This window comes from Esox lucius, chromosome 20 (genome assembly GCF_011004845.1).
Source record: "Esox lucius isolate fEsoLuc1 chromosome 20, fEsoLuc1.pri, whole genome shotgun sequence".
Lineage (NCBI taxonomy): Eukaryota > Metazoa > Chordata > Actinopteri > Esociformes > Esocidae > Esox > Esox lucius.
Window position 1 is genome coordinate 4,447,744 of NC_047588.1, and position 21,030 is coordinate 4,468,773.

The 21,030-nt window shown below is 39.9% G+C and overlaps 1 protein-coding gene across 1 annotated transcript in view; it reads right to left on the reverse strand.

Annotated features, from left to right (window-relative positions):
* Positions 1–246: 246 nt before the first annotated feature.
* The window catches only part of bckdhb (branched chain keto acid dehydrogenase E1 subunit beta), an 89,204-nt gene continuing 68,420 nt past the window's right edge, over positions 247–21,030 (reverse strand). The window contains exons 9-11 of the mRNA XM_010904330.5: positions 17,157–17,243; positions 3,673–3,835; positions 247–737 (exon numbers count right to left, since the gene is read on the reverse strand). Of these exons, the coding sequence (XP_010902632.1) occupies positions 3,695–3,835; positions 17,157–17,243 (228 nt within the window). The 3' untranslated portion in view covers positions 247–737; positions 3,673–3,694. The remainder of the gene's footprint in view (positions 738–3,672; positions 3,836–17,156; positions 17,244–21,030) is intronic.

Sequence of the window (21,030 nt, forward strand, 5' to 3'; positions counted from 1 at the left end):
GCCTTTGTTTACACATGCAGGCCGATTCTGATCTTTTTCATAAATTCGATTTTTTACTGATTAAATGAACAGTATACAGGGAACTTGGAATTCTCCGATCGGCACCTTCAAGAGAACTGGGAACTCTCAATATACACAAGCTCTGACTGCGAATAATTCTTTTCAACGGTCAACTCTAAATTCCACCTTGGAAATTTGGGCAACATGTAAGAGCTCCTGCATTCCTGCATAACAATGACTCTGATGTAACAATGCACGGTCAAATCATTTATTTTCATTAAAAACCACAGGTCCATTATTTTTAGTACAGTCAATTTGACGTCAAACAAAGCAGTTGTTAGAAAAGCAAAGAGACTGAATTACAGCAAAGCGGGGGGGGGGACAGAGGTAAAGAGACAACAAACAAGCTATTCTGAGAGTCAAAGCTCACATTTTAAGACACACTACACACATTAGTGTTTGTGAGATTGCCTGTGTGGATCGGGGTCTGATTGAAAGAGCACAGTGGCAACGTAGTAGGTCAAGGACACCTATCCCCCATGTACAGAAAAGGTTCACTAAACAAGAAGTAACAGTCTGTGTTTGCTAACGGAGGGCCAAGACAGGCCCGGCTGGTCTGGACGCTGCGTCTTGACTGAATGGCCTACTATTGTTCCGGGTAAGGTCCACTGGTGAGGACAATGGCGAGGGGAAAAAGGGGGATGGGCTCTGAGTATAGGTCCTCAGAGAGGTGGGATCTGGAAAGGATAAGAAGAGCATAGTTAACGGTATGTCAGCCCGGATGTTGTGTTTTACACAACAAAGGGAGAGGATGGAGAGCCAGCTGGATAGAAATGGCAAAGATGGATAGGGAGATTGACGGAGTCAAATAGATGGGGAGTGAGAGACAAAGAGGGACAGAAAGCCCAATGGGTGGAGACAGAGAGGGACAGAAAGCCCAAAGAGTGGAGACAGAGAGGGACGGAAAGCCCAAAGGGTGGAGACAGAGAGGGACGGAAAGCCCAAAGGGTGGAGACAGAGGGAGAGAGGCGGATGGAGAGAAAAAAGCAGGGGTTGAATCCTGTCTTTGACTACATCCAAGGCTAGCTTTTATTTTTACAACACTGCGATCAAAACGACACAGGCTATTAAACACAGACGATGAAGGCGAATGACGACAGTGGTCTCCATTTCACAGTGAATTACTTGTCAATCCCGCTACAATTAAAGATAATCATTTGCAATGCAAAAACTATAAAGTGACAGGATGTGGCAACGCAGCTTTGGAGCAACGAACCATAGCCATTATAGACTTATTGGTACTCAGGCAGCAACATCGAGACGTTTGACGACATCGGTCAGCACAACAGAGCGGGTGAGATCATTGTTGTTCAGCAGGGTCAAATGTTATTTTCACAGAAACTGCCGTGCTTTTCATGTAGAACAAGGAATTATGTCATCGCAACCGAAATGTCTATCTACAATCTTCCAGAATATTGTAACTTCTGGCGGAAGAGAAGGAGAAGATTTATAACATAATTTCTATTTTATTTTTATAAATCCGCATTAAAAAGCAACTGATTGAAGATAAACAACTTCAATTCACAAAACATGGATGCGGTGTAGCAATGATCCTGGTTTCCTACATGCACTGGCCCATCCACATACCCAATCAACAACAAAAACCTACTCACCATTCTTCCCTACTGACATCTGTTTTTGTTACTGTCCTCATTTAAAATACATTTCTGGCAATCTACAGCACGTTGACAAATGTTGTTAAAGGGATAGTTTGTCTAAAATTCAGATTTTTCTCAAAGTTCACTTACCAAGAAATATTTCAGAAGGCACATAGAGTAATTTTTTCAAACAATCCATTATTCAGCTCTGTCCTAGTCTGTAATTAGCATTATAAGCATTGTCTAAATTCATGAATGGAAACGGGTCGTACCGCTATCACAAGGCTGCATGGCAAGCGGAAAACTACTCCAAAACATTTCAAACTACATTCAGAAATTTGTAGCACCGATTTTTTAAACAGTACACTGACAAAACAGCCGGCGAAATTGGCTGAATTCAAACTGGTACTAGCAAACTATTTCCTATAGCCACCATACACAGCTGCTGTTCTTTGGTAGGGATGTCATCGAGGTGAGTGTGAACTTCAACAAGCTATGTGAAGATAGGTTGCTTGGCCTAGCTTTTAAAAATTGCTGGCTTACTCTTATGTATATTATTGCAAAATGTTTTGCTATATTTCTGCTTTATATATTTCTTAATTCTTACTACACAGATGTTGTGTGCCATGTCACAAGAATTTCATGGTGCAGGATAACACTTATTCGGTGCATTTGATAAATAAACTTTTCTGGATTTCCTTTGTTTGTACCGATTTCGACTTCTGCCTGCTTGTGGATCTTGAGTTAATTAAATTCTACCTGCACAACTGGAACAATATCTCTGCCTCTCCCAAGTTGTATTGTTGGAGAATCAATACAGCAACTTCCCCAACAAGACATACGATTTTTGCAAGAAACATTTTAATACAGAGGATCGTGACCCACCTTCACTTAGAAGAGGACTAAAGGCAAATGCAATTCGACCGTGGAGACAAGACAGATTGTAAGTAATAATTCTGATTGCTATGTCATAACACACAAAGTACACATTGCCTCCAGATTTTCTGGGCAAGGGTTGGGGATTAAAGGGTTCACCATCACCCCCCTTTAGCTGCTCTCCAAGGTTCTATTTGGTCAATTCATCACCTGTGTATTATGGTTAGAACAAGTAAGGGTCTATCTAAATTTCTTCCTGCTCATATTCAGAGTCAGACCAAAAATGTATGTATTTTCCGTTCTCTCTCAAGCAAATAAGTAACTTGCTTTTTGCTAGTGAATACTAACCTTTGTTTACTGTGTATACACTTACTCTTCCCGAACAAACGCGAGGATTGATACAATTGTGAACAATACTGACAGGATGGACCCGTCTATTTGAAATGAGAATTATATCTAAAAAATTAAAACATTGAAAATTAAAACATTGTCATGTTCTTTGAGGCAAACAACGCCACTTTTCTTAGTTTGGAGTGTTTAAGAGTAGTTTTCCGCTTGCAATGCAGCTTTGCATTAGGGGTACATACGGTTTCCATTCATGAAATTGTATGATGCTAATAACAGTAATTACAAACTGAGACAGAGCTGAATAATAGCTTGTTTTAAGAAATTACTATGTGCCTGAAGGACAAACTCAGGGTAAGGGCTCTGTCACCAAAATATGATTTTTGGATGAACTAACCCTTTAAAGACAAAGGCTCAATTGAGGTCCCAAGACATCTCAGAAGTTTTGTACATGTATCTGTATTCCTTTAGTCTAAATTAAGTATGCACATGAGTCAAAATCATTAAAAATAAATTAAAAGACCAAATAGCTGTTCAAGAGCTCAATCGCTTAGTAAGTCTTTGGGAGATTACGAAACAATGGCTGTTTCTGATGATTCCTCATTACAAGAAGAGCGGAACATTGCAAGGAATTTGGGACATTAAGGTTTGCTTAGAACAAGTGAAATGCAGAAACTGTAAAGGTGAGGATTATTATTATTTTTTTGAATATTTACAAAAATACAGACAAAAATACACGAAGCAGTGAATTTTTCCTTAAATCTAGAGAATAACAAATTTAGTTTCAACTCACCTAGGGACTCAGTAGTTGGAGATCAGTAACTGATCAACCTCTTGACAGCTTCAAAGCACTTCCACTTATCTGGGATATAGAAGGGTTCAAAAATGTGGGGAAAGGGGGTGTCGTAGCCACAGACTCTGGTGATGGGTGCCTCTAGGTTGAGGAAGCACTCCTCCTGTTCACAGAGAGACAGGTACATGGTCAGACTCATACTGTGTCAGCAGTCATACAGCAGGGTCATCAAGCCTGTTAATGATTGAACATCGATAAAAACATTTTCCAAAATATATTTTTTAAAATTTTAAATAGTAATTTCCCGGTTGACAAGATTTTCATACATTTTGTGGCTATACATGTCCCACAAACATTAAGCCCCTGCTGTCTATGTGCTTGATACAGACCGCAGAATTTTAGCAGTTTTATTGTAATGACTGTAGCCAACTTACCACAAGTAATGATTCAAGGCTAAAAGAACCTTGCAGACAGTTTCACTGACACCTAGCCAACAGCTCAACTCACAACCCATTTAAAGCCAACAGAGATTTTTGTGATTATGAGTAGAATTAGGTCCCAGTTTTTTAGTTTATTTTCATGATATATATTTTGGATGAATCTTGATGGGGCAAAGGGTGTGCCTAAAATTGGTGTACACTAGAATCCACAGCCACAAACTTAGAATTGCCAATGTGCATCATAAAGCAGGTTGAAAAGAAAAGAGGGTTTGGCAGAATGTCCTTTTACGAAACTTTATTTAAGTAATTTCAGTTCTGGGTAACCAATATTTAACACTCCAGAAAAAATCTGCCAATTTTACAATAGTTTGATAAGGTGCAATGCTGTCCAGAAGACTTGGGAAATAATTTAAAGCAATTTTTCAGGCCAGTAAGTGTTAAATTTGCTAGTAAACACTATAACATTAGAATAAATATGAATACTGTGAGAAATAACAAGGCTTTCTTGTAAATTATATCTTGTGAGATGGCTAGAAGAGATGTCATGAAGGCATTTAATAAAACTGGGCATGTTGAGGACAGAAAACACAGTGGAAGACCCAAAAAGCTGTCTGCATCTGATGAGCAGTACTTAAATATCACTTTCTAGAATCCAATAAAGTGTTTGCTCAGCATTTGGCGGAGTCATCCGGCACCAAAGTACACAACTCGACCGTGAGAAGTGGTCTTACAAGAAATATCTATCTTTGACTCATTTGGGAAAACGCCATCTTTCAGCACAATAATGCCCTCAAACACTCAAAGACAATTAAGACATACAGTGGGGAGAACAAGTATTTGATACACTGCCCATTTTGCAGGTTTTCCTACTTACAAAGCATGTAGAGGTCTGTAATTTTTATCATAGGTACACTTCAACTGTGAGAGACGAAATCAAATAAAAAAATCTAGAAAATCACATTGTATGATTTCTAAATAATGAATTTGCATTTTATTGCATGACATAAGTATTTGATACATCAGAAAAGCAGAACTTAATATTTGGTACAGAAACCTTTGTTAGCAATTAAAGAGATCATACGTTTCCTGTAGTTCTTGACCAGGTTTGCACACACTGCAGCAGGGATTTTGGCCCACTCCTCCATACAGACCTTCTCCGGATCCTTCAGGTTTCAGGGCTGTTGCTGGGCAATACGGATTTTCAGCTCCCTCCAAAGATTTTCTATTGGGTTCAAGTCTGGAGACTGGCTAGGCCACTCCAGGACCTTGAGATGCTTCTTACGGAGCCACTCCTTAGTTGCCCTAGCTGTGTGTTTCGGGTCGTTGTCATGCTGGAAGACCCAGCCACGACCCATCTTCAATGCTCTTACTGAGGGAAGGAGGTTGTTGGCCAAGATCTCGCGATACATGGCCCCATGGGCTCCATGGGATGGTGTTCTTGGGGTTGTACTCATCCTTCTTCCTCCAAACACGGCGAGTGGAGTTTAGACCAAAAAGCTCTATTTTTGTCTCATCAGACCACATGACCTTCTCCCATTCCTCCTCTGGATCATCCAGATGGTCATTGGCAAACTTCAGACGGGCCTGGGCATGCGCTGGCTTGAGCAGAGGGACCTTGCGTGCGCTGCAGGATTTTAATTCATGGCGGCGTAGTGTGTTACTAATTCTTTGAGACTGTGGTCCCAACTCTCTTCAGGTCACTGACCAGGTCCTGTGTATAGTTCTGGGCTGATCCCTCACCTTCTTCATGATCATTGATGCCGCACGAAATGAGAACTTGCATGGAGCCCCAGACTGAGGGAGATTGACCGTCATCTTGAACTTCTTCCATTTTCTAATAATTGCGCCAACAGGTCTGTGAGAGCCGGAATTCTTACTGGTTGCTAGATAATCAAATACTTATGTCATGCAATAAAATGCAAATTAATTATAAAAAAATCATACAATCTGATTTTCTGGATTCTTGTTTTAGATCTCCCACAGTTAAAGTGTACCTATGATAAAAATTACAGACCTCTACATGCTTTGTAAGTAGGAAAACCTGCAGTGTATCAAATACTTGTTCTCCCCACTGTACTTGAACTGAAAATATGCTTATGGAAGACACACAGTATTAGATTCATCAGCTCAGAGCTCTGACCATAACATTGTTGAAGGGACAAAGAGAAAGGGGATCACTTCACAAACATTACCGCCAGAGAACACCAGCAAAACCAAATCTTGGCAAGACAATAAAGCAAACATTTTTAAATAAAACTGAGCAAAGTTAAAAGCTACCTTGCCTAGAAAAAGAAAGAGCATAGACAATGACAGAATATCTGACCACTGTGACGGACGCAAATATAACTGATTCTGTGAACCTAAACTTACTATCAAAAGAGACTGCCATAGGCAGAACAGGCTCCACTTGATTTGGCTTTATACGTTTAATGTAAACGTATAAAGCCTCTGTGAATTAGAGAGGGGGGAGACAGAGATAGAGGGCCTGCCAAGGATGCAGAGTCCTGCCCTGGTTCATTCTTCCTGTCAGGGTATGTTGTCCGCGTGGCAGCTGCACTCCCGCTGTCATTACTCTGAGACCAACTGCCAACCCCTCTCCGCCTCGCTAATTTGTGGTGATTAACCTTAATAGACGCCCGCCGCTAGTGCATGCCAGCGTCCCCTCTTCATCAAACTACAGCCGGCCTGTCTCTACCTTGGCCAAGTGTTCCAAAAGGTTTCCCTGCAGTTCTCTCCTCCCCATAGGCTTGGGCATAGCTGGGAGTACAGCCACTGTGGTTAGAATACTAACATATCTATTTAAATATCCATATCCACCCATTCCCTAATCGGGGTAAGAAAGCATCAGTTTAGCCTTTGTATTGTCAAAATCATGAGCCCATAAGTACCGTTCAAGGTCACAAAATCCCTTATATGAGAAGGTCAGAAAGTAATGCTCACATTGTCCACTGTTTCTATGCCTCTAAGGAATGGAAAACATTTGAGCTGAGCTACAATGAGTTATATTCCCTCCTTTCTATTTAAGCAGATTTCCTTTATATGTTGCAAGTGAACGGCTTCTCCTGGTCCCGGGGGCTGGGAGAGTCACAGAGTAACAGGCCTGGAGCGCAACAAAGCTTCTGCATGTCATTTGGACTTAAGTGACAAATTGACATCTACACTTAATCATGCGAATTTAAAGCATAAGATAACAAAATGCACAGAAAACGATGGGTCCAGTCAGGCCTGCATTTTTTAAGAGTTACGTCTAAAGTGAGATTAACGCAGTCACACTTCATATAAGAATCAAAGCATGTAGCCTCATTTTCAAACACTCTGCTGCCTTGGTACAGAATTACAACAGACCAATGTCTCCTCTACAAAAGCGGACCTGGTCTGAATTTCACTATGTAATATACAAGTACTTTGTATATTAAAGTCTGAGGCTTTAGTGGCTCAAGCAGAGGTGTGAAATAACTACTACTGCTACTGTTTGAGTAGAATTTCAGAGTGCTATCACTATACATGTACATTTTAGTAATTCTTCATCTATTTTGAGATGCGAGGAGCAAACAACAACTACATTGACTACCCAATTCAGGCAGGTTGTCCATGCTACGTTATGCTCTAGCAAATCCTTGTGGCGGGTTTCGTGCCTACAAGCTCAATTGTGGCAATTTTTTGTAGGAGCGCTCTCCTCCAACCGTGTTGGTCCCAACCTACTAAATACTTTCTCCTCATTTGTCAAAACCCAAACTGCAATCTCCTTTAAATACACTTACTGGAACGCAGAGAAAAGTACCGTCTGGTTGCTGGTCACCACAGCTGGATGCCACACAACTCAGATTTTACTCAAATCGCTGTTTATCTTTGCAGAAAGCGCATCATTATATGCAATCCAGCTTAAATGTTAGCATATAAATATGACTACACAGCGGGACAAACTGCGGACTGCGACCTGTGATGGGGCACGATTTAAGTAAAAATATAACTTGGAGGGGGTTTAGATTTGCAGTTGCACATTATGCCTCCTGTCACAACGGAAATTGAGTTTGTCAGTGACCGCCACAGATTGGGGAGTGCATTCAGTCCAAGGCAACTTGATAAGGTATAACCAACCAGTCCCGGCACCAAACTAAATGACAATAAAGCTCTGGTTCCCCAGGAGGTCAGTGTGAGCTGAGGACAGGCATTGAAACAGCCTTGACAGGCTTTCCACACATGCATTGCATTACTAAAAGGCAGCCAAACCAGCTGATCACTACAACCATTGTCCCTCAGATAGAAAACAGATGAGATCGTGATGTGATCAAAACTTCAAAATGAGTGACGCAAAAATGACTCGCTCAGGAGAAAATAAATAAATTGTATTGATTTATTTAGTTACCCGAAACCAATGCAGACAATAATCGATTGGCTTATGACATATGGAGTGAGAAGAATCAATGAGATCTCACAGCCGGTTCTCTGTTTTTACTTCTGTCACTGCATAATCTAGATCTTGTATCAGTTTAACATCAACTCTTATATGACTGAAAATCAAGAAATAAAAGCAATTCAAACTTGGCTCAAAGGTTGACTGCAGTCAATAAGCGTTCTTATATTTTTTAAATTCTTATTGAGCTGGATTTACAAATAATAAATGGTGCTGATGTCATTTTAATAATACTCAATTCACCCATCTTGATTTTGGTCTTCAGAGTGTTTGTTTGGTTGTTTCCATGGTTTCTATATGACTAATGGTTTCAGAGGGTTTCAAAGACAACGGCTGTTAAAGAGGTGTGTCAACAATGGGTGCTTTTAGAGCCTGATTGGAAACGTTCATCATATTCTTCCTGTTTATTAGTGCTATGTATTACTTACTCAGCAACTTCCTCAGCAAGATTCCTTTGCGAATGAGGTGTGTGAATGGATGAATTTCTTGTGATACATTGTACAGTCTACATCTGCCGATACAGATAATCAGCATGGATGAATTAAGGCTGGCCAAAGAGTGTCATACTTGGCCATGGTCATCTGTCCCAACAACTGGCAGAAAGAGAACAAGGAGTTTTTAGCGATACCTCATGTTCATACTCAACCACAGATCGTAGGCTTAACTATCACTTTCTACAGTGTGAAGCCTAACAAGTCTTATAAACATAACCCTTTAAAAGAGATTGGTCTGTTTTGTGTGTGACAGAGAGACAGGAGCATCCAGCCATGGTTTCATAGTGGAAAGGGTGCAGTGCCCTGAGGAAACAAACCTTAAAGAAACCAGCCCTCTTTAAACAGCCTGACAGGCAAACAAGGGTTCTGTTTCTGATTCGGAAAGGCATTTACAGCCGAAAGACGCAGGCCTTCATTGGCGACTGACGCCAACTGGGCCGGAATGGAAGACAGCCGTCTTTGATTTCAAATCGAAGCAGTACTGCCATAGCGTTGGGTTTGACTTAAGACGCTGGAGTCCACTCCATTACCATCACACACAAATAAAGAAAAATAACTCAGCAGAGGAACGGGAGTGAGCAGTTCCAATGTGTCGGAAAGCTGTGGTGGGTCTTCAAACATTAAAATGCGGATTTTGTGTTTGCTGTGACTGGGGGAGACGCAGCCTCAACTGTGACTTTACATGAATAAATGACTTGTGTTTAGCTTGTGTGTCTACAGCATGAAACCAAGACTATAAGTAAGAGCATTGCTTGTAACTAGAGCTTCTACTGGAAGAACCAAGACCAGGGGTATATCGTATAAACACTATAGCATAGAGATGCCTAGACGGTGTGCTCCCAGTAAACTGTATGCACAGCTTTCTCAACTTCACCGTGGCAATCCTTGCATCCCTGGAGTCCACTGTAACTCAGCAGTGAAATATAAAAATAAGTGGACGTCACTTTACCCCAAGGCTAACCATGACAAGGCGTCATTTGCGAGGCGCAACCTAACCAGCAAATAGAGACGTACAAACTTGCTGTGCCAGATTTGAAAACAAAGTCAAAGTAATCCATAATTGGACAGTGGTCCCACTTCCCCGGGGTATTTGGCTTTGATCTGATTATCCTTTCGTTTCTGTCCAGACAAAATACATTGACCAAACAACTACGCATTGCCACTCCTGGAGTCACTTTAAAACAAGGTAATGGTTTGGAAGGCCTTTTGTGTGCACCTCAAAGCCAGAAATCCTAATGCTCAGCTGTTTATTATTAAATATAAATTAGGCCTAGTGACAGCCTGATTCAAAGGGGTTTTCCAACAGTCCAGTTTAAACAACCAGTGTGGGTATATGAATTACATATCACATCTCAGAAAATTATTTTGATAAATGTGGATTTCAAAATAAAGGTTGGAGAAATACTCAAGTGCTATACTCTGACAGCACGAGCATGCAGTTTGTAAACTGCAATGGTAAGATTATGAAGGGGCATTTGTATCACTGGCCACAATCATCCTGCCCTGTTGACCCGAATGGAATATTCCAGAATGTTTTTCTCTGAGCTTGGTGGTGAAGGTCTCCCTCGCAGCACCCTCCCATTATTACATGGTTGAGGTCTCTCTCTCAGGTCAAGGCCAACATAGTATGTGATACGTTGTTGTTGTTATTGTAGTTCACAGAGGCTTTGCCGAGGTCTGATAGCACCTTCCTACTAAAAGCCCTATTTTTAGCGCCTTTTTCATTCCATCGCATTAGCAGCAAGGCAACCCATGCCACGTCCCCATTGTTTCCTGGTGAGGCACCACAGCCTGCCAAGTCCGAGTGCTGACCGCCACCCTTTGGACGGTTGGGGCGTAAGCACCCCCTTCTCGGCCCTTCTGAGCCACCGTTGTCACATAGCCATGGAAGCAACACCGGGACACAGCTGATTAGCTAGGAACAATAACTGTGTAAATGAATATGTATTTTTTCTGTGGTTGAGGTTTCATTTAGTGCAAGACGTTGGCAGTTTAGGCAGAAATCTCAACAATTTCAGTTCGCACTAAAAACACATCCGACAATCAGAAAAAGGTGTTTGCTTTAAAACAGTGATTCCCAAAATGTTTTAGCCCATGTATTTTTTTGTTTTTATTTGTATGTTTAAATGATAACTTTCTTAATTGCGTCCACGACTTCCATGATCTGAAGGAGACAATATTTGAAATGCATCAAGAAATATCACCCGGCAATAATTGTTTGTGATCTTCTGTGTAGAAAAGGACATTATCATTAATGATGTTCTCTTTCCCCCAAACTGATTTACTGCCTGGTCCAGTCCACGATGTTCAAAAAGAAACAGGAGTTTTCTCGAGAGTGTTATATATCAGGAATGTGGTCTTGTAGCTTAAACCAAGTGCTCTGTTTGTTACAACCGCATTCTGCAATACTCGCGTAACCTCAGTTTCTATCCCAAGTGGACATTTTCTCCAGATCGCCTCATGATCCCATTTACAAATCAGGCGAACCCCTAGTTTAGAAAATGCTGGTTTAAAAATAATAATAATAAAAAAAGCACATGCTACGTTTACAAAAAAATTATTACTGGTTATGTCAGGACACAAAACACGGGTATGACTCACAGACCATTAATCCTGCCAATGAGCTGGTATGGGAACAACAACAACAACAACAACAACATGAAGGGCAGCAGGGGAGGCATGTAGGACCAATTCCAGGGTCCCTAATCTCAGTGCTCCACCAACGCTGATGCTGACACACAGGGTACCAACTTGAGATAAATGCCTACACTGCGTAGCATACCATTACCAAGATGACTTTGAGAGTGCTGGAGGTAAAGCGAGAGCCATTGCTAACCTGACAATGAGGGTCATAATCAGAACTCAAGGTGGTGAGACTGGGCCTCACGCTCTCACCCAAGAGAACATGGCACTGTACTGTGATCATGTCCAGGTTGGGCTATGAGAGTCGTCATTAGACAGAGGACGGGGCAAGATAAGGGAAGGCAGACACCTCCAGTACCTATATGAGTGATACTGCAACATCCTGGTTTCAGCAACAATTCATCTGTAACAACCAGGTTTATTTTACCAACTCATTTGATACCTCAACACCCTGGTTGCAGCACCAATTCATCTAATACCTCAACACCTTGGTTTCAGCACCAATTCATCAAATACTGTAACACCCCGGTTGCAGTACCAACTTTTCAATAAGGTTGAAAAATGTTTTCAACTGGTTTGATATATAGTGCTGAGAGAATGTTTGTCAATCTTTTAATGTGTACATTTGACTTTGTGATTATACTTTCATCTAAGTCCTAATAATAGATAGTGAACCTTGATAAACACAAGATAACATTTTCTTTATTGAGCAAACTGTTCCAAGATTTTTGAAAAGCGTGTACCTCTATAGTAATCACCTCAAACTTTATTACACAAGTGTTTAGTGCTGGTCCCATATGCTTTGCATGTCATTATTTCAACATTTGAACAATATTGGCGTGGGCATATGTAATTTAGTTATTGTTTTGTGTTATGCTTTTTCCAACAGTATCTCAATGGTGAATTATTTTATTTATAAGTGTGTAGGTGATAAGAGGTTTTCAGACACAAGCATTAATCCCTTTTAATGCAATCAATAAGAAAAACAAAAAAGAAAAGACTAGGCAAGCCTAGTTTGGCTAAGTCTCAAGTAGAAGTGATTATGGTGAACAAGGAAGTGGTTCTGAAGAGCAGCTATTTATGGGTTAATGCCAGCTTTGTTGTGAGAAGTGGCCAAAACTCTGTTGCTGTGCTAATCTAAAACTGAGTGTATGGAACACCATTTCTGAAACAAATGTACATTTAACACGATAAATTAGAAACCGATTACTGTAGATGGCTAGCTAATATCCTACCTATAATTAAAACAATGTCTGTTAACTACTGGCCACAAATTCCATTTTCACAATGATTTGGTTATAGGTAACTATATTCACTTGTTCTATTAAAACAGTTGAACTTAAAAATAGACAGAAGAGCAACAGAAACAAAAAGACTAATTGTCTGTATAAAACTCTAATAACCTCAGTGGTGGGAAAAGTATGTCTACTACTTCTTTGTCAATCAACATAATGTATTATATATTATCTTGGTTTCTAGTGTAGTTTATGAACTTCTTCACAAAGTTATATGAAGCGCATTGCTTGGGAGACAGCATGTTTAGTTGCCCCCACTTGAACAGGGGGACCTTGCGTGCGCTGCAGGATTTTAATCCATGACGGCGTAGGGTGTTACTAATTCTTTGAGACTGTGGTCCCAGCTCTCTTCAGGTCATTGACCAGGTCCAGCCGTGTAGTTCTGGGCTGACCCCTCACCTTCCTCATGATCACTGATGCCCCACGAGGTGAGAACTTGCATGGAGCCCCAGACTGAGGGAGATTGACCGTCTTCTTGAACTTCTTCCATTTTCTAATAATTGCGCCAACAGTTGTTGCCTTCTCACCAAGCTGCTGGCCTATAGTCCTGTAGCCCATCCCAGCCTTATGCTGGTCTACAATTTTATCCCTGATGTCCTTACACAGCTCTCTGGTCTTGGCCATTGTGGAGAGGTTGGAGTCTGTTTGATTGAGTGTGTGGACAGGTGTCTTTTATACAGGAAACAAGTTCAAACAGGTGCAGTTAATACAGGTGATGAGTAGAGAACAGGAGGGCTTCTTAAAGAAAAACCTACAGCTCTGTGAGAGCCGGAATTCTTACTGGTTGGTAGGTGATCAAATACTTATGTCATGCAATAAAATGCTAATTAATTATTAAAAAATCATACAATGTGATTTAACAGATTTTTGTTTTAGATTCCGTCTCTCACAGTTGAAGCGTACCTATGATAAAAAGTACAGACCTCTACATGCTTTGTAAGTGGGAAAACCCGCAAAATTGGCAGTCTATCAAATACTTGCAAGCATCCACCTGAAAGAAAGTCTTCAAAAAACATCTAGTCTTACTAACCATAAGTGACTCTTAAATGGAACAAGACATAATTTACCATTCAGTTCCGATTGATCAAAACAAAACACAAAATATTTTTTAAATGCACTGCAAATGCATCCAACATGTTATGAGAGTTACAAACTGGGAACAAATAGTACTTTAATAAACTTTATAGAGCTGATTAATCTAGAGCCAATGCTGGCATGACAAACAATTTCATAAAATGAATGAAAACAAGTGAAATGGCATTTGTTTTCCTCAATGGCTACTGCTTTTGCACCCTGTTCCTGAGTATTCCTTAGGTTCATTAAAAGTTTTTAATTAAGAAAGCAATAATTATAATGTGAGCTTAAGAATGGGAGGGTCTCTCCCCAATTTCTCCTCTCCCGCCAATTCACGTGTCACGCAATAATTGGGTAAATAGTTTGCACTTTGTTAGTGTCTATTAACTCCAGACTACACATACCAAGATAATTTACCATTAGTCAACATTATATCTAATCTACAAAGTTTGGTTACGGTAATTTCTGTTAATGTGTTGAATATATTATTTTTATGGCCTACAGTAGATAACCGTTCTCCATGTCAGAACTGACATGCTGTTTCCAGAACTCACAACCTATGCTTCACTGGCGAGGAACAAGTTCTGGGTTATTTCACTCCATTTACATGTTTTTTCAATTTATTTCTGACTTATGTTTGGAGCGCTCAATGCTGAGTAAGTGCTCATCGCGCCTAATTACCGTAAAAATTTAGTGCTACATCTGAATAGGATTTCTGATTGTTTGAACTTCCCGTTGCTATTCAGAGTTGGAGCTTCTGAGTCATTTTTTTGAGAATAACACTTTTTCCAGCCCTCTCCCCCTCCAGAACAACTGATTCTTGATGGAGAAAAATATCATGCTCACATGTGTCCAGTAGAAATGTCATAAAATACCAGATTACTTCTTCTCCCTTGCACAAATACAGCTGCATCTGTCTGGAGCTCATTGGCATGGGAAAATCTCATGGCCCAGACTAATTTACAATGTTTCACATTTGTGGGAAACAGGTGGAATAAATACATGCATGAAATTGAAAAAACATGGACAAAATGCCATGTTTAAGCAATGTCAATGTTTAAATTTGTTGACTTCATGAATACCTGATTGGCAATACAAGATAGCCTATTTGGTATAGATCTCTGTATTCCTTTTTCCTCAGTGCCTCACTTTACATCATAAATGTCAATTTAGCAGTGTCAGGCACTCTGGCATATCAATTTCATTAAGATCAAATTTAGATTAACAACATGAAAAGTTTTGAAATACAAAGACGTTTTAATAATAAAAAAATACTAAAATGTCCATATGAAAATCATGACTAGCAGCAGATTAGTTTTTGTTTTTAAGATAAATGTATATTGGAATTCCACATTAAAAAGGTCGGCCAAATCTCATTTGAGGTTCGCTTATTTCATCCAACAAATAGGAATTTAAGTATTTTTATATCAGGTTCACATTTTTCAAATGTATGTTGAAATAGAGAAATGTATAAGTGTTTAACAAACCATCACAATGCTGCCTTCAAAGATAATGTTATTTAACAATGACTATATCGGGATTTTGAGTTATTAAGTCATTAATCTACACACAATATCCCATAATGTCCATGTAGAAAGTTGTTTTGTAGAACATTTTCCAAATGAATTAAACTGGTTAGCTATGGCAAGCCAAAATAACTTAAAAATAGTAAACATTCTCTTAAATTATAAAATAAGTTGCATGGACTTACTCGGTGTGCAAAAACAGTGGTTGACATGATTTTGGAATGACATTCCATCGCTGTACCCTACACATAATGATCTGTAAATTCCCTCACAAAGTGAATGTCAAGCACAACTGAAACGTCCATGGAGATTTCCTCGCAAATAAAGGCACTGTTGAGAAGATCAGCACAATACTTACACAGCAGCAAGTATGCTTTAAAGCATGATAAAGTCTGCTGCCAGGAAGAACAGCAGCATAGGCTTATAGTACATTTAAAACAAGACTTTAATGGTTATGAAAATTAATAATAGGACAAGGCTCTAAAGCAATACTGTAAAAAAGTATTTTTTTAATCAGGCTCCGTCAGGTTATGAATATGCTTGTCATTGGGAAAGGAGTTTTTTAGGACAAGGAGAAACAGAAAAGACCCAAGTCCTGGCAAAATCTTAGGAGTCTTAGTCTGCTTTAGAAATTAGAAGACAAATTCTACTTTTAGCAGAATATTAACCTTAATGTTTCCCAATCAACATTAACATAGACGTGGGGTGGGTAATCAATTAATGGTAACTCAGTGAAGCCTAATCTGTGAAGGAGCACATCTCTGGCTCCCTGAAGCATTTCTATAAGAAGGAAAGGTCTTAACCACAACACGGAGAAACTCAACAGGGACACATCCCATGGCTTTGGACATTCTGAAAGTGTTTTCCTAAAATTCGGTCAGTGTGCAAAAAGAGAAGTGTTGTTGTTACAGTAGAATGCTTACATAGGCCTGGTTCATGTCATATTTACAAGGACGGAATTGAATGTTTCTGAGTGGCCTAAGTATAATTTGACCATCTATGGCAAGGCAAAAAAGGCTCTAAATTAATGACCAACAATCAACCTAATGTTTTAAATAATAATGACCAAATATTGTAAAATCCAGGTATGCAAATCTAAGCTATTAGAGCCTTACTCAAAAATACTTTTCTGCCAAAGATGCTCAACTTGAATTGACTCACAGTGTTGAATACTTATAATCTATTAATAATATTAAGTGTATTATTTTTCAAAATTGTTTCAGACAAATGTCAGTTATTTTTAAGGTCGCTGAGAAAACATTATACCTAAATGCTTATCTTACTTCTTATCTTACTTAACAGTCCAACAAAATGTGCAAAAACTCAAAAGGGGTTGAGTGCTTTCAAATGCACTGTATTACTCCTTTTAACTGTCAGTGCCGCTTAATCTCAGCTTTATTGCTTCTGACCTTGAGGACATCCGCTGACAGACACTTCAAAGAGAGACAATGCAAACCAAACCCCCATCAACCCACACACAATCCCTATTGTCCCTGTGTGATCCGTCCGACAGCTCACCCCTGAATGCCCCCCCTCCTATTCCAATATACGCGTTAGCACGCATGAGCGCGCGCACACACACACACACACACACTTACCTGAACTGTAGAGCTGATCTCGGCAGCGAAGCCACCCGTGACTGGAGCCTCGTGACTGATGAGCAGCCGTCCGGTCTTGGCCACCGACTGGAAGGTAAACACACGTCCACATGCACTGGTCAACACAACGGGTCTCATCGCACAATAGTTCTTGTACACAGATAATTTCTCCCTGCTGGGGTGGCCTGTCTGCGGTGTCCAAGGAAAGCATATGTCAACCAACAGGACGAGCATTGCATTGCGGTGATGAGCTAGCAGACGATGATCGTTATTTCCAGAGTATTCAAATACAGTCTGTAGAATGTTCTAACAAATAGTTCAAAAACCACTGTGACTCATCATGCACAGGCCCCTTAAATGCAATGAAATATTTTAAGAGCCTTAAACTTTTTAGCAGGAGCACCAGTGCAAATGAAAAACTAAATTATTAAATTAAAACTAAATTAAATCTTAGGCTGACCCCATTTAGATGACTGGTCGATCGTTTTGTCCATAGGCTGTTTAGTTGACCAGTTTTCCATTTTTTTCATGCTGTCTCAGGATGACTACATTGCATGTTGGAAAACAATCTATTCTGCATTCTGAAAAGGCAGGTGTATGAAAGGCCTATTGACATTTTCTGTTGCTGGGCCTGACATGGTAACATGGGAAAAAAAACTATTTTGACACAAACATTCTAGGGAAAATATTAAAGATGCCTTTTGGCATTTTTTGGCCACTGGTTGCGGATGTGGGGCTGCTGAGCCAAAACTTTACGTTAAGGTATTGCTAACTATAAAGTAACACTGAACCTGAAAAACAACAACATGATGAAATCTAAAACACAAATACAAATTTTATTACTCAACATGTCATTAGAAATGTCAAAGCAAAAATTATAATCTACAAATTGGTTTAATTCACTACAAACAAAAAACGCAAAATAACTGACTGTTAGGATAAAACAAAATGTGGAAAATTCTAATGTGAGTGAACACTTTTGAGAGCCACTGTATGATTTGAAAAAACACCCCTTGGCATTAGGCCTATTTGTTCCTACATTCCAGAGCACTTTCAGAAAGTCTGTGTTTGTAAATGCAGAGTAAAAAAGGTGACCTCAAATGTATAAAAAAAAAAAAAAAAGCAATTAGCAAAATATGAGGTTAACCAAGATATTCTTTTCAATTCTTTTGTAAAATTATGCTGCACCATTCTTATCTACACACCTAAAACAAGACAGGCTGAAAAATATCTATAAAATCACCCATATAATAATTGTTTTAATGATTAGACTTGGGTTTAGAAAAAAACCTGTCTGTCAGTTTGGGTTCAGTTCCCGGCCTTGTGCAAACAAAGCCCCGCCCTCTGGCTCTAACTCAAACACTCAGCAGAGCACTGTGAACACTCACCCAGTCCCAAGTCCACTGTCTTTATTCTGTCAGCATCGTTTTAATTTTCCACAGATTCACACAAAACAAGATCACTGCTGCATTCCATGTTGATTCTGAATATTAATTAATATGTTTTTCTCTATTACAGTCAGGGCTCAGCGCTAACATGTGTTTTTTTGGATGTCAGTGTTAAATTCAAAACATCAGATCATCCCACCAACATTAAGTAGTGTTTCCACTCAAAACCTCTGTTGACCAATATATTGTTTATATTAATAATAATAATAATAATGATAAACAGTACTTGTAAAGAAAAAAAAAATCATTGATTTAAATGTTATTGGAGTTTTAAGACATCCAGAATGGTCAAAATAAGGGTCACAAAAAAAATGTTCCCAATGGCTTACTGAATGAATAATCCTTGTGTTTCATTAAGGACAGACCATGAAAAACACATTTTAGAATGTTATTATACCAATGGGAGACAACATTTACACCAATAGAAATTAATATTAACACTGCTATGCAACGCTAGTCTAGTGTTTGCAGGAAAAACCAGGAAAGCTGTCCTGGGCGAAATATGCATTTGTGCTGCCGATGTTATTTTCCTCTTTAGACAAATTCAGATTGCAGATTGTTCTGGATCAGAATGTTTTTAATAAGCATGTTTTGAACCAGATAGTATATTGTAAAATATTTTTCTGAATAAGATCGAAAATAGATTGTATATTAGCAAGACATACCAAAACTACTTCTCAATGTAATCTGCCCAAACTTGTAGGTGATGTCATCAGTTAGTTACGCTCATGCAAAAATCATCTCACTCAATATAAAATTGTAAAACTGTCAAGGTGGCCAGAGGTAATGGATATCTTCTTCAGAAAATGTGTTTTGAATGTAAGTGGGATTCCTAGTGGAACAATAGAGAATATTGGTGCTCCAAACGTAACCCTGAGTATGCATTGACCAGCCATGATTAGGCCTGCAGGCGTCCAACTTTCCACAAGGAGTTGCTAAAGGGGGTGACGTGTCACGAGCCCAGCTAAGAAACACAGGATGACAGGGGAGACACGTTAACCCGATGGCGTATTCATTTAATGAAATGAAAAACAGACTGGATAACCAACCAAACTAATGAAGGATGTGATACAACAGCAGGCTCGGCAGACTGTGTGGCTCCGACGTTGCTACCTTCTCTCTCCCTCTGTCTGAGCGACATCCTCCTTTATAGCCACCCCTATCGCCCCTCATGTGAAGCAGCTGTGGAGGGGTGGGGCTGTCCCTTCCAGCTGCCTCTAGAAGCTTCCAGCTGCTTGTAGAACCACTCTCCTGGTGTGCGCTCTCCAACCTGTTGCCGATGTGAGACCTGAGCCAGGTTTGTGCGTCACATGAGGAAAAGACTGGACAGTGCAGAGGTGATTGCCACCATGGCACCCCCCCCACCCCACCCCACTAGGGAGTCTACTTTCAGAGCACCAATGCTACAATTTTTCTCCCCTTCTACTAAGACCCCGGGGACAACTGCTGAAAGGTTCAATACATCATCCCTCTCTCAAATGGTGTGCCTTCCTGTGGTCTCCACATGATTTTCAGAACATGCAAATACATACTGTGGTATGTTCTAACATGGGGTTTCCCTACTCATCCCCCCAGGGATACCTATATTACATTGAGATGTTTTAGGAACAGTTGCAGCACTCGTCTTCTTCCACTGACTGTATTGAGAAAACGTCTACCCATCAGTAACCATTTAACGAACTCGCTATGACCACACAGGGATGAAAAAGACTGACTGACTCACACATAATCAAAGCATATTCTAACACCATGTGTCTAGCATGTGTAGCCTGACCGGGTGCGTCTGTGTGAATGCTAACGTGTGTACCTTGTGAGTTTGCGTGTGTGTGTATATGCATGTACAGACAGGTGACAAATTAAAGGGGAAAAAAAACGTGTTGAGGAACCTAATGAATGCAGATGCTTCCATACAGCTGTACTGCATAATGCAAACAAGCAATAACAACATCCAATCACGCTCTATGGCATGTATAAAAATGCTGACCAGGTACAGTTGACCTCAATTTTGGATCAAGATGGCAAGAGGAAAGGATCTAGGAGACTTTGAAAGATGGTTCATTATTGGGTCATTTTCAGAATGACATGCCCCAATCCAGAGGGCACTGAATAATTAGATGAATTTGAAAATGATGTGAAATGTGTAGCCTTTGCAGTCACCAGGTCTCAACCAAATAGAACACCTATGAGAGGATTCTGGATACATGTGTTAGACTGCACTCCCTGCCACAATCATCATCAAAACACCAAATATATTTTGGAAGAATGGTTCCACCCCTCCAGCAGACTTCCAGACACTTGTAGAATCTATAGTAAGACACATTGAAGCTGTTCTGGTGGTTTGTGGTGGCACAACACCTTTCTGAAACACTTCATGTTGGTTTTACCTTTAATTTGTCACCCGTCTGTATGTATTAAAAAAGGGAGAG